Consider the following 13,690-nt stretch of genomic DNA (forward strand, 5'->3'; position numbering starts at 1 on the left):
AGGGAGTTTCCACCCAGTGCTTTTTATGAGGAGGATCATTTTCTCATTTCCTGTGCACTCGCCATCACTGGGGCTGAGTGGCTGCATGGGGGATGATGAGGGGGCCTGCCTGTGGTGTGCAGGGCCTGAGTGTGAAATCAGAAGCCCTGCTTCCAGGTGGCTACTTGGTGCTTAGTGGCCCTGTGACCCTGGGCAAGTGTTATTCTCCCCACCCCCCGACTTCTCTGCTCAGTAAAGAACTGACACTGGGAGTTCTGACAGAGGCAGAGACTGAGACAGAGGCACCAGTGAGCCAGGTAATAAGACACTTGTCAAACCTAGTAGAGGTGTAGTGCCTCAGGGTGATAGGCATGTGCATGGAAATGTATCCATTAGGCAAAATGTAGGTATATTTGTAGATATATCATAATCTATATGGGGAACTCATTCATTCATTCATTCAATTCACATTTTCTGAGCATCTGCCATGAGTCAGGTGTTGGGATGCACCAAAGGACAAGACCACACTGGCCCTTAAGGTATTCAATGTGTAGCCAAGAAAACAAACTGAAAAATCAATTGTTTATCAATATGATAATGGCTACAATAAAGGCTTGCCCAGAAGGACAAGAAGTGTTGCCTATTCCCAATGTGGCCCTCATGATAATTATTTGGTTGTCGTTGCAGGTTGGCAAAATCAACGCTGGTTCTCATTCCTTTATTGGGTGTTCATGAGATTATCTTCTCTTTTGTCCCTGATGATCAAGTTCAAGGATTTTCAAGACTTATACGACTCTTCATTCAGTTGACTCTGAGCTCCTTCCATGTAAGTAAGCATCTGAACCAGGATGCCTTGGCTTTGGAGAAAACAAAATGCCCTTGATCCAAACAGACTCAAAATTGAGAAAGCCCACAGGTGGAAATAAGAGTTCTAGAATCAGCAAGCTTTGTCAGTGAGAGCTTTTGGCATTAGAAGGGAGTGTAGATAGACATGTTGCTTTGATCCTGCCAGCATGATGTGGTGGCTAAGCAGTGAAAAGTGGTCTGTTTCCTGGGCTGTAATTGTTGGTGTGACTTAGGATCATATTAACTATGTCAACACGAAGCCTTTTATTAAGTGCCTATTTTTGCTGGGTTCTCTGCAGAGCATTGTGCAAAATGAACATTGTATTGACCTCAGGTGGTCTACTTGAACACAAAACAACTTTAGCAGGGACCAATGGGTTGAGACCAGAAGGTTCTTAAACCTTGACAAATGTGTGGGGGCTGAAATAAGAACCAGGAGGCCAGCTGTGGTTTATTTACCTTGGTGTTTTAATTAGCCATTGCTTGAATTGTTATCCATTACTCAGTAGCTTAAAATGACAGTAATTATTTTTATTCTCATGATTCTGGGAGTCATAAATCCAGGTATGACATGACAAAGATGACTCACCTCTGCACCATGTGATGCCTCCTGGCTGAAACTTGTAAGATGGCTTCTCCACTTGTATGTCTGATTCCTAAGCTGGAAAGGCTCGGATGACTAGGGCTGGTGGGAGTGGCTTTATTTGAGTCAAGTTTCTGGGGCTTCATTTCTCACTGTCAACTACATTCCTCAGTCCCATGCAGTCTTAAGGCCTCTCACTCTCTGCATATTCTCTCCCCATGGTTTCTCTAGCAGGGTAGCTGCACTTCATATGGCAGTTCAGGGTTCTTAAGAGCACAAAAGCTGGAGCTCCCAGGCCTTCTAAATGTCTAAACCTTGAACTTGCATAGTGACACTACTGCTTTCCACTATTTAAAGCAAGTTTATTTAAAGACCCAGACTCAATTGAAGTAGAGGAGACTGTTTGTGGCATGAAAACTGGGAAGCATGGCTCATTAGCAAAAATCACTGTGCAAAAGACTACCACAGATAGTATGGACACAGCAAAAGCCCCATACAGTAGTAATATTGGAATTAATCATCTTAAAATGCTAGTCTAGTAGGAAGATATCTGGAATGGTGCGGGAGAAGCTTGGCAAATCCTGTCTTCAAAAAGCAAATACAAAATTGGACATAATTGTCAATAACATCCATTTCAAGACCCTGGAAATCAATCAAAGGGATACTAAAGATTGAGATGAGTTTATTCAAGAAAAATTACTGAACCTGAGTAAAATCAGTGGGAATCTGTGTGTTTTTTTCCTGAGACTATTCTTGCCCTCCAGCCCCTCCTCCGTAAATGAGCAAATTCTAGTGAAAACTAGCTGCTTCACTGGAGTAAGTACTGGCTTGGTGTAGATCAGACAGCAGAAAAAGCCCATTCCCCTAGGTGTTGTCAGATACAACAGTTCTCTTAGTGGCAAAAGAACAAGTAAAGACAATGTCACAGCCTGAGGCTGTGATCTTAGTTGGGGCAGAGAGGCTCAATATCAATTAAGGTGGCAGAAGGAAGCATCAGTGAACTTGAAGATAGTTCAATTATGATTACCCAGGTTGAGAAACAGAGGGAAAAGAAATGAAGAAAAATAACAGAGCTTCAGTGATCTGTGAAATGCCATCAAGAAAATCAACATGCACATATGGGAGTCCCAGGAAACAAAGGGAGTTAGAAAAAGGTAGAAAAGTCATTTGGAGAAATAATGGTTGAAAACTTTCCAAATTTGATGAAAAAACACTAATCTAGGCATCCGGGAAGCTCAGTGAGCTCCAAGTAGCATAAAACAAAGATTTTTCACAGTTAGAAACATTAGAATTAAACTGTTGGAAGCCAAACACAAGGAGAAAGTAACTGAAAATAACAAGAGAAAAATGACTGATTCCATCTGGGGACCAAGAATACAATTACGGCTGACTATGATCAAGAGCAGTGGAGGCCAGAGCTGCTGTGGCCAGAGAGGAGTGACAGAACTGCTGGAATATCCACATTTCAGTTTCTGTGCCTCTCAAGAGTTTTAATTCATCAGGGATAATCTGTCATCAGAATAAATTCAGTTGTAGGCTCAGCAGGTTATTGATGAGTCTCTGGAAAGTACAAGGGGAACCCTGGGTTTAGTCACTGAGCCTCAGGATGCAGGAATCAAGACTGTCACTGTGCTGGATGAACAAGGGGAACAACTAAACCACATAGAAGAAGGCAAGGACCAAATCCATGAAGACAGAGTGAGGCAGAGAAGACTTTAACAGGACTCAACAAGTGCTGTGGCCTTTGTGTCTGTTCATGTTATAGGACAAAGAACTTTGAGTTTGCCAAGTCTTCTAAGGCAACATAGGGAGATCTCAGAGACAACTCTTCTAGAAGTGTTGGCTCTAAGCAGCCAGGCCGAGTGACAAATGGTCAGCCTCAGCAAGCAACCACAGGAGCAGCCAGTGGTGGATATATTAAATATATAGCAAATGGTGCCAGAGAAGGTGAAATGGAGGAGAACCTGACTCAAGTGGGCAGTATCCTGGGAAATCTAAAAAAACGTGGCCCTGGACACAGGCGTTGTGATTGAGGCTCAAATTTGACAGGTAGACTGGATCACAGAAGAGGCTGACCTCAGCAGAGATCGTATCGCGAAATTGCTAATGCTGGAGTAAAGATATTCATTGACAGCTGAAGTCCTGCGGTACTTCTTCAGCATTTATTCACTTGCCTCACTCTTCCTTCAGAGTCAGCACCTTTTCAGAGTTTGAAAGTTTGGTTCCACACTCTTCTAATCAGGAGATAACATGGAAGAAGGGCAAGGAGTAACTGCTCCTCTGTTTTCTATTTTCTCTTTTTCCCTTGAGGATAGACTGTTGCTCAGCCTTCCTTCTGGTATTTCCTCAGTTTATGCTCCTAGCTTGGTTATTTTACATCATATGTAGCATTGTTTTTCACCCTCCTCATTTACTGTAACAGGTTCTTCTGCTTTCAAGATTTGGAGGCATTGCCAAAGACAGCCCTAAAAAAGGTAGCTGGGGGCAGGGGTTAGGGAATGCAAGGAGAAGCAAGAAATAAGAGGTTGTTGTCTCAGTAAAACCCTCAGGCCACAGAGAAAAAAGTAGCATTGCCACAGTAAAGATCTAGTTGTGTTTAGATTTTAATTTGAGTTGCAGTTATTGCCAATTTAGGCTCATACTTGGTTTTGGAGTTTTTATATACAATATTTTTTTATACATCACAACTTTACAACCTCTGCTTCAAAAAATTATTGAATGACTTTTCTTAAAATTAGCTTAATTCCTGAACTCTTAATGATTCTTATATGTACACAGATTCTGTGATTACATTTCATATTACACCATGCAGGAACACTTTTTACAAATGGGTGGATTTTTATTTTCATATTAGCATCTTGGTTCCAATTCAAGCCTATTAACCTCATAAATTTGTCATTAGTCTTTGAAGAAAAATACATAAATATGTATATGTATCATGAGAATTTCTCTGTAAAGCAGGGCTTAAATTTTGGAGGGAAAGTTTGACAAAATACATCACGTGATTTCAGATTTACCTCAATGTCAAGAATTATGTTTAAATATGAAAATATAAATGTGTTTTGATCTCAGATGAAAACATCATTAGATTGCTTTGAGTTTTATGTAGATGTAGACTTTTAGAAAGCTAGAATTCTGTTCAACTAAAAGTGATTTGGAAAACAATGCCTTTGGTTTGATCATTGGTGATTGCACTATCACTCTTATCCTTGTGTATTGAACCGTGTTCAGAATTACGCTTATTTAGACCCTGAACAGTGTTATGAGAATCTGATTGGTGTTTGTCACCTTTATTTAAGAACTAGTGCCCTCACACTTCAAAGCTATTAATGTGGATTGTTTAACCAATAACCACTGCTTGATCCTTACAGTTAAATTTTGTAATTGAGAGAGAGAGAGAGAGAAGAAAGAAAGAAAAAAGAAAGAAAGAAAGAAAGACCCCAAAGCAGTGGAATGACATAATCAAAATGCTGAAAGACAACATAATTTAATCTGGTATTCTATATTTAGCAAAAGTTACACTCTGAAATTAAGGTAAAATAAAGACATACTCAAATAAACAGAGACTAAGAGAATTTATTGCCAGCCATCCTCCTTAAGGGGAGAATCAGGGGTAGTCTGTCAGGCAGAGGAAAATGACAGGAGCTGATAACTCAAATGTGGATGAAGAAAAAGCACTAGAAAAGGTAAACACATAGGTAAATATGAAAGATGTAAAGATATATTTTTCTCTTTTATTCAACTGATTTTAAAAATGTAAGATTTAATAAGATAATTATAAGCTTTATTATTGCTATAAACTGTATTATATACTGATCTAATATTTTATAATAATAATAGCACAAAAGAACAAGGAAGAATAGAGCTGTATTGAAGATGTTTCTATATTTTACCAGAATTGTTAGTATTAATATGAAATAGCTTATGACAAGTTAAGATTCATGTTGTAGCCTCTGGTACAAAACCAGGAAGGTAACTAAAAACATATAGTATGGATACAAGCAGAGGAATTAAAATGGTATGCTAGAAAATATCCACCTACTCCCCAATACTTTTGATCTCATTGAATCCTCACATTATCTTGTGAGGGAGAAAGTATTGTGCCATTTTAAAAATGAAGGAACTGAGACCCAGAGGAGAGCATGCAAATTCTAATAAGTGCCAGAGGTTAATTTATACACAGAGGTTAAGCTCAACCCCTACTTGTGACCATCATACCATCATACTCCTCAGGGCCATGAACCAGGTCAGAACCAGGAGACACCAAAATCCCCTACACCCGAGTCAGCAGACAGGGTCAGGTGCTGCGACTGTGGGGGCAGAGTGGAGACAATGTTTCTGCCCATCACACACCCACAAAAGGCCAGGGAGACAGAGCCTGAGGAGTGGGCTGAGCAGTTGGACAATGGCCATTTCCTTCCTATTAGAGCTGAATTTTGTGTATCTTTGAACTGAGACAGAGGACCGATCTGCAACTTTTTTTTTTTTTCAGTATAAAACCATGTTTAATTTATGTCAATCTTTTGAGAGATTTCAAAAGCTAAGGTTTAGTAATTTGGGTTTCCTATGTTGTTTGGGCTTAATCTTCTTTGAAAGGTAATCCCAAATGAAAAAAAAAAAACAATAACAATAAAACGCTGCAGCTGTTATATCAGTAGTACTTGGTGGCCTTTTTTTTTCCCCCTGAGGGACAGATTTTTGAGAAGGAATTCTATCCCATCATGCTTCTCTGGCAAGGGAGCATGTCTGAGTCATCTATTGCTATGTAACAAATAACCCCAAAATGTCATGGCTTAAGGCAGTAATCACGTTATTATCTCTCGTGGTTCCATGAGCTGGGCTCTCTGGACTTAATGTGGTGGTCCTTTGATACCTGTGATTTTTGGCTCATGCTGCAAACATCTGAAGGCTCAGTTGGCCTGGGACATCCAAGATGGCTCAGTTGCATGGCTAGATCTTGACCTGGGCTGTTGGCTAAGCTCAGCAGAGGCTACCAATTAACAAAGGAGTTGCAGTTCCCCGAGTGGCCGCTCCATGTTTCTTGGATATCTCCCACCATGGCAGCTGGACTTTTGGAGCATTCCAAGAGCAAGTGTTCTGAGAAAGAGAAAGTAAAAACTTCCAACATTCCTGAGGCATGGACTTGGAAATCCCAGAATGTTACTTTTACCACATTGTATTATTGGTAGGAGGAGTCACAAGTTTATCCTAGATTCAAAGGAAAAATAATGTCCACCTCTTAAGGTGAGGAAGAGCATATGCCTACAGGGAAGGGAGGAATAGTTGGGGCCATCTCTGGGGACTAGTGACCCTGCTGGATCCTTTGGATCTGCAGCCAGACAGAGCTCCACTCAGGAGCTGCGGTGCAACACTGAGGAGTGCGGGCAAGCAGAGTGGCTCTGCAGACTGAGCCAGTAAACACAGTTGGGGGTGTGCATGGTCAGAGGCCTCCCACTTTCTTTATACCCCTGCACAGTTCCCTTCCATCCCACCAGGCAGAGGTGAGAATATGGGTGGGCAGATGCATGGGGGCATATTTGGTGGGTCATAGCATAGTGAATCAGCAGGAATCAGCACTGGATCTTTTCTTGCTGCTTTTGAGAGTCCCTTACTCTTTCAAGTTCTTATTGCTTAGCGATTTTCACCTCTTCCTACCATCGAGGATCTTTGGAGAGACTGACAAATAGAGATGACGTATGTCCTCTGGGGCCTCTCTCTTCACACTTACTTTATTAGGATGAGAGTTAACCAGACTCCAGGATGTTCCTAAGAGTGAATCCAGAACCTGAGGGAATGAGAGACATGTCTGTGATGTGGAATCCTGTTTTAGCTAACTCATTTCATGAGGATTCTGATGCGCTCTAAGACACCCTCTAATATCATGTGCCCAGAGGCCAATACTCCTGGCTCTCCCCTATACCGGGCACCTGCAAACCTCCAGTGAGGCTGCACATGTGAAAATGTTTAACTGCTACCACCATCCCCCTGTTTAGGAGCCATACCCTTGGAATAGCTAGATGCATAAGAGATGAAAAATTCCACATGACTGGGGAGAATCCACATCATTTGATCGATGTTGTGATAGTCAGCATGAAGAGTCAGGCATCCACGAGGAAGAGCATAAAAATCTTCCCCTTGAGCAATGTTTTATCCTTCCTTTTCAATTTCATCATTTTCCCTGGTGTTGCACCTCTCTTACCAGAAACAGGGCTGAGAGAAATGTTACTAAAAGAAATGGGAGACTCAGCCTGCACTGGGACCCACACGTTGGAACATGTTCTTTCCTGTGAGTTCTGGTGTTTTATGAGATTCTTCCTGTAAACACTCAAGCCATTGGGCCCAGTACACACAGCTAGCTTCAGTGTATCAGACACACAGCCCCAGCCCCACAGACCCTCACACTGCAGGGACATGGGACTGTTTAATAAATCAGGGAGTGTAGGAGTCTGGAAAAACAGTGGAAACAAACATGAACTCAAGCATCTTTGATCCCAGACTTCTGGCAGTTAAGCAGTGAATCCAGAGAGTTTTTCCAACATCAAAATATGGTCCCTTTATTGAAACTTCCCTGACACAAATATTTGATCATTGAAAATGCCATATAAAGGTGTCCTGTTGTTTTCATTATGATCCTTGGGTCCAGAATTCTAAATAACTAGGAAGAGGACAGAAAGAAATGGTCCCATCATATTTTACAAGTGGTCTGACAACGTACCAGGCAAAACATGTGTGACCACAAGTATTGTGGGTGTAAGCAGCTTTTCAGGGCAGGTCCTAAATGGGGTGTGGCTTCTGCCTTGCTCCCTTGACTTGGCCCCTGTGGGGGAAGCCAGCCGCCATGTCACAAGGATACTCAAACAGCTCTGTGGAGGGAGACTGAGGCCTCCTACCAGCAACCAGCACTAACTGGCCAGGCATGTGACCCATTGTGGGAGCAGCTCAAGCCTTCAGATGACTGAAGTTCCTACCGACCTTTTGACTATGACCTGATTCAGACCACCCAGCTAAGCCACTGCCAAATTCTTGGCCCACAGAAAGTATGTGAGATGATAATCTGTGTGGCTTTGGTCCACTAAGTTATACAGCAACACAGCAACAGGTAACTACTACCTGAACTGGAGATGCTGAAGGAAACCCGAGGCCCATGTGGCTGGGATACCGGGCCCAGGGAAGCATGGTACAAAATGCAGCCAGTGACGCAGACAGCCCAGATCACCTTAGTGCCCATGGTGGTTGTTTCATTTTCATCCAAGTGCAATGAGAAATCACTGGTGTGAAATCATCTATATTTTCTAAAGAAATATTTTGACAAGGGAAAGAGGTGTTTACTATTTCACATAAATGAAAACGTCAGAATTAGGCATCGCCAGATCCAGACACTCAGACAGCATCACCAGAATTCTGCCTTTCACTGCCTCCAGCCTCTGCTTCTCTCTCTGTTGGCTTCATTCTTAGACGGGCTTTCTCCATGTAGCTGGCAAGATGCCCAGAAGTATCTCCAGGCTTATTTTGACTATAAGGTTGGCAAATCTAGGGAAGAGGGTACAACCCTCTCTTCTTCCCAGTGACAAGATCTCAGATTGGGTCATGAGACAATTTGGGTGGATTATATTGTGGTGATGGCCATCCTAGAATGTGGGGACTGCGTGATTGACCCTGACAGAAGCCTAGGGAAGGGGAGTAGGGGAAGGTCAGTTTCCAAAAGGACAGGATTCAAGGGATGTAAAAAAATTAAGCAATGCCCACCATGGATGAGGAGAAATGGGCCAGTGGACCTGCATGTTATTTGTATAGCTGAATGAATGATACAGGGTCTTTGGGATTTAATCGTCATTGACCTATGAGCACCTAAGCAAACACCTAGGCTGGTATGGGTGGTAGGTGTCAAAGGAAGAAGAGCCCTCATAGAAACCCAGTTACCCAGTGTGACTAACTCTAGGCATTGCAAGCAGTATAGGTACCTGCCTCTCCCAAGGGCTACTTGGACTGGGGCAGGGCTCTGGACTTTCAGACACAGCTCCTACTGAGTCAAAGTTCATGCCACCTCTTCTTTCCATTCCAGGGGCTGCTTGTGGCCTTGCAGTATTGCTTTGTCAATGGAGAGGTATGTTTTTCATGCTGCCATCTAGCTTCCTGTGAGGCTGGGCTGGCATCCTGCTGCCCCCAGGGTCCCCTGTTTCTGCGATGGTGCCATGGGCGAGTGTCCAGTGACCACCTCTCAATGGGACAAATTTGCACTGTGAGCTTCCAGGGGCGAGAGCAGGAGGCATCTTAGATCAGTGGGAAAAGGAGACCGGGTGCATCTAAGGAAGCTCAGAACCCCATCCCAGTGCTTCTGGAGACAGGCTGGCAGTGGGAATGTGAGAGAGGACACAGGCTTGAACTCTGGAGTCCAGACGTCTGGACTGTAGCCATCACTCACTCACTTGGGAGCTCTGAGTTAGGTCACTGTGGCTCTTTGAACCTCAGTTTCCTCATCTGTAAAGTGGGAATAACAACTGTCCTTACCTTCTAATGTTGCCCTGAGCATGCTGAGGTTGTGGTAAAGGTCCAACACCTGATAACTATGATCATTTTTATTATCCCTATTATTGCATAACCCCAACCAATTCTCTGCCCCTCTGGAAAGAAGCTTGAAAGGGGCAGACCCAGAATAGTTTTCTCCTGACCTCAGGAGTCAGGGGAATTTCCAGTCCCCTTTCATCTTCTCCTCCCCCAATCCCAGGTTCAAACATTTATTTCTGTCTCCTCCCTCCAGAATGTAAGCTTCTTGACAGCAAACCCACTTCCATCTTGCTCACGGCTGCTCCTTCATACAGAGGCTCCTTCATCCATCAGGCATGCCTCTGATGCCACCTTGACACAGTCCTTTCCTTTTCCTTTCTGTTCAACCATATCCCAAACTTTGTTTCCTTCCCTCCTTGTCTCGCTTAATGGACTCCCAGTGTCACTTCCATCTGCTATGCTAACAGGGGTTGGTTTGCTCCTCTTTGTTCATTTCCCCCAAGTAGGAGGTATGTTTCCCAAGGTGGCCCAGATTCACCACTTAATCAGTAAATATTTGTTGAGAGGACCCATGGCCAAATGACCCTGAGACAGTAACCCTGCCCTCTTCTCCCCTGGCAGGTGAAGGCTGAGCTGCGGAAGCACTGGGTCCGCTTCCTGCTAGCCCACCACTCAGGCTGCAGAGCCTGGGTCCTGGAGAAGAATTTCCGGTTCCTGGGGAATTTTCCCAAGAAGTTCTCCAAGAGAGACAGTGCCAGGGCCCTGCAGAGGCCACAGTCCTTGCCTGGCGGTGGGCAGCTACTGCAGCTGACTGCGCAGGGCCCAGGGGAGCCAGGCACCAGGTCCCAGCGGGGCCATGCAGCCTGGTCCTATGGCAGCAGCCTGTCTGAAAGCAGTGAGGGAGACTTCTCTCTGGCCCACACCATGGAGGAGATTCTCGAAGAGAGTGAGACCTAGGCAGGCGGCAGAGCTCTGGCTCTGCCCATTGGGGACTCCTGAGATGGGTGGTGGAGGAGGCCAAGCCAGATGGGTATTGTGGGAAATGCTCATTACACTCCTCCTGCACTCAGTCCACTTTGCTCTGCTTGAGGTTACATAAACACTCACCGCTTCTGCCTGCCTTTGTCATCCTAATAACTCCACTGGTGTTTTCTGGAATGACCACCAGCCTCTGGGGCTGGCCCTAAATTCAAGTGAATGGAGCCCCAAGATACAGAGAGATGTCTGCTATGAAATAGGGCAGCCAGCCTCTCTTCCTTTAGTTTACCCCTGGTGGCACAAGGTTTCCATGTGGGGCTGGGTGCAGGGTGTAGAAGGACCACCTGGGAAGGGTTTTACCTGCATAGTCCTGCTCCTGGCAGGGTCTGGGAGAGTGTGTCTGGAAGGATGGCCAGGGCTGTCAGTGGGTAATGAGCTTCCCAGGTAGTTCTGACGCAAGCCCAAGTGTGCAGAGCTAGAACCCCGCCTAGACAGCCAATGGCAGGGCAAGCCAGTGGTGTTCTGAATTCTGCAGTCTGGCTGTGACATGCCCGCCATCCTCAGACAGAGTGTCACCCCGCTGCCCACAGAACCTGATTCCTTTCCTTCTTCTCCCCTCCTCCTCTCCTGTCAAGTCTTTCCTTCCTCTCTCCCTCTCAGGTCTTCAGCAAAAGTTCTGTTTTATTTGTAACAGCCCCCTCCTTCCTCTCAGGGTTGGTCCCAGTCCTGAGGGCCCCTCTGAGAGGCCCCTATCAGTCCTTTCCTCTGCTTGTTGGCTCTGCCTGCCTTTCTCATCTTGGCTTCCTTGAGCCTGGCTTGCCCTCCCATTCTCTGCCATTTTTGGTTTGCCACTGACACATTGGTGCTCCAGCAGTTTGCCACTGCTCTCCCTGCCCCTAGTGCCCACTGACAGGAATTGCATGCCACATGTGGACACGGATGCTGAAAGCTGGAGGGCCAGGTGAAGTGATAGGGCTGCAGTGGATGACATGCTGGTGGGGCAGGGGGACACTGAGAGGGCAAGGCCTGTGTGACCCGTTCTGCCCACACAGAATCTGGGTTGTGCCCCAGACCCTGAGGAGAGGGTGCTTCTGGAGCCTGAGGAGGCCCCAGGCAAATAGGGTCTGGCTCAGTGGCTGAAACTCTAAGGCAAGAAGTGGAAAGAAGATGGGAGGAGAAGCATCCTATGGAAACAGGGTGTTGATGCCTAGGAATGTTGCCTGTCTAGTGTGTAAAGTGTACGTGTATGTGGGTGGGGTGTGATGTCATGGGACTAAATAGTAGTGCCTTATGTTTAGAAGGGGGCTATATGTCACTTCTCAAGTGGGGTTGCCAGATTTAACAAATAAAAACACATCATGCTCCATTAAATTTGAATTCCAGGTAAACAAATAATCTTGTAAAAGTATATCCCTTGGGATATACTTTATCTAAAATTCAATTTTAATTGTGCATCCTGTATTTCACCTGACAACTCTGTTTTCAAGGGTACTTTGCTGTAGGGCTGGGACTAGAGGCAAGAGAGGGTGTATGATTTGAGAGTACTTAAAAAAAATCTTTGATTGTCAAGGTTAGTAATATCTTAATGTGATATTTTAAAAAAATCAAATCTGCAAACTACAGCCTATGGGCCATCATACAAATGATGTTTCATTGAAACCAGGGCTGGAATGAGGGTGAGGGGAGCCAGGCCAGTTCATGCAGGTGCAATTTTGCTCATTCCAAATTTTTTAACATTAATTTTTATTTTTAAACGATTGCATTCAAAGATGATTAATGTTGATTGCTGAGTTGTTTGTCCCCTCCCCATTGAATTTTGCACCTGAGGTCACTGCTCATCTAGCCCTCACCCTAGTCCTGCCTCTGTCTTGCAAAAGGCAAAACTAAAGTAGCTTTGAAGGCATTAGGCAAGTGCAGAACAAAGGTCTGTTTTTTGGTGTACAGGTTATCCATGATTCAATCACCAAATCATATGTCCTAATTTTTCTTCTCTGCAAATGTCCCTGCCTTTTCTCATGAGCCTACTAGCTCCAGGAAATCTGGGGCCATGTCGTATTCCCAGCCTGTACCCAGCACAGCTGGTTCTGAGTAGGAGCCCAATACACGTGCATCAGATGACATGGACGGAAATGTCTCAGGAGCATCAGATGCTGCTGGGGGTCAGGTATCTGGAACCCTCTCACTAATAGGAGAAGGAAATTTTTTTTTCATAGCTTTGTAAATATGTCCTTCCCCCCTTACTCCACAAATGGGGTGGCACACACACACTGCTTGCTCTTGTCCTGTTAATGATTAAAATAAAAAGTTTATTTAATTTGATTTGTATTTTATTGATTGTTTTGCATTTGTTTCTCACTGGAGCCGAACAGCTCCCATGCCCAAGAGAATTCAGTGCTCTGTTCCTGGCACTAAGGGGCCTGTTGGTGAATTTGTGGGGATGCTAAGAAATACCTGAGGGGCACTGCACCAGAGGCTGGGGTCTTGTGAGAGCAGGTGGCAAAAGGGGACAGGGCACTTTGGCTTTTCTTCTCGATGAAGATGCATTTCTGCCCTTGAGTTTACAGGTACATGAGGAAGCAGAACTTCAGAGGTGAAGTGACTTCCCAAAGTCTCCATAGTGGACACATTTTTACAAGTCACCCCTCTTATACTAATAGCACCCACATCTTCCCCATTGGAGACTACTTATCTCCCACTCTTGGTTCCTGAAGTTGAATTGTCTCAACTCCATTCTCAGTGCCAACGATGGACATGAAACTCTGCTGGGCCAGTTCGAGCATGGCCTCCTCCTGGGCCCAG

At 44.6% G+C, this 13,690-nt stretch overlaps 1 protein-coding gene and 1 pseudogene across 1 annotated transcript in view; both read left to right on the forward strand.

Moving 5' to 3' along the window:
- Positions 1-13,164, forward strand: part of GLP2R (glucagon like peptide 2 receptor) — a 68,433-nt gene extending 55,269 nt beyond the window's left edge. The window contains exons 11-13 of the mRNA XM_045824412.1: positions 667-805; positions 9,471-9,512; positions 10,535-13,164. Coding sequence (XP_045680368.1) covers positions 667-805; positions 9,471-9,512; positions 10,535-10,870 — 517 coding nt within the window. The 3' untranslated portion in view covers positions 10,871-13,164. The remainder of the gene's footprint in view (positions 1-666; positions 806-9,470; positions 9,513-10,534) is intronic.
- LOC123809472 lies at positions 993-3,546 on the forward strand (annotated as a pseudogene).
- Positions 13,165-13,690: the final 526 nt, after the last annotated feature.

The sequence above is a fragment of the Phyllostomus hastatus genome, unplaced genomic scaffold, assembly GCF_019186645.2.
Source record: "Phyllostomus hastatus isolate PE091 unplaced genomic scaffold, TTU_PhHast_1.1 phas_scaffold_55, whole genome shotgun sequence".
Taxonomy (NCBI): Eukaryota; Metazoa; Chordata; class Mammalia; order Chiroptera; family Phyllostomidae; genus Phyllostomus; species Phyllostomus hastatus.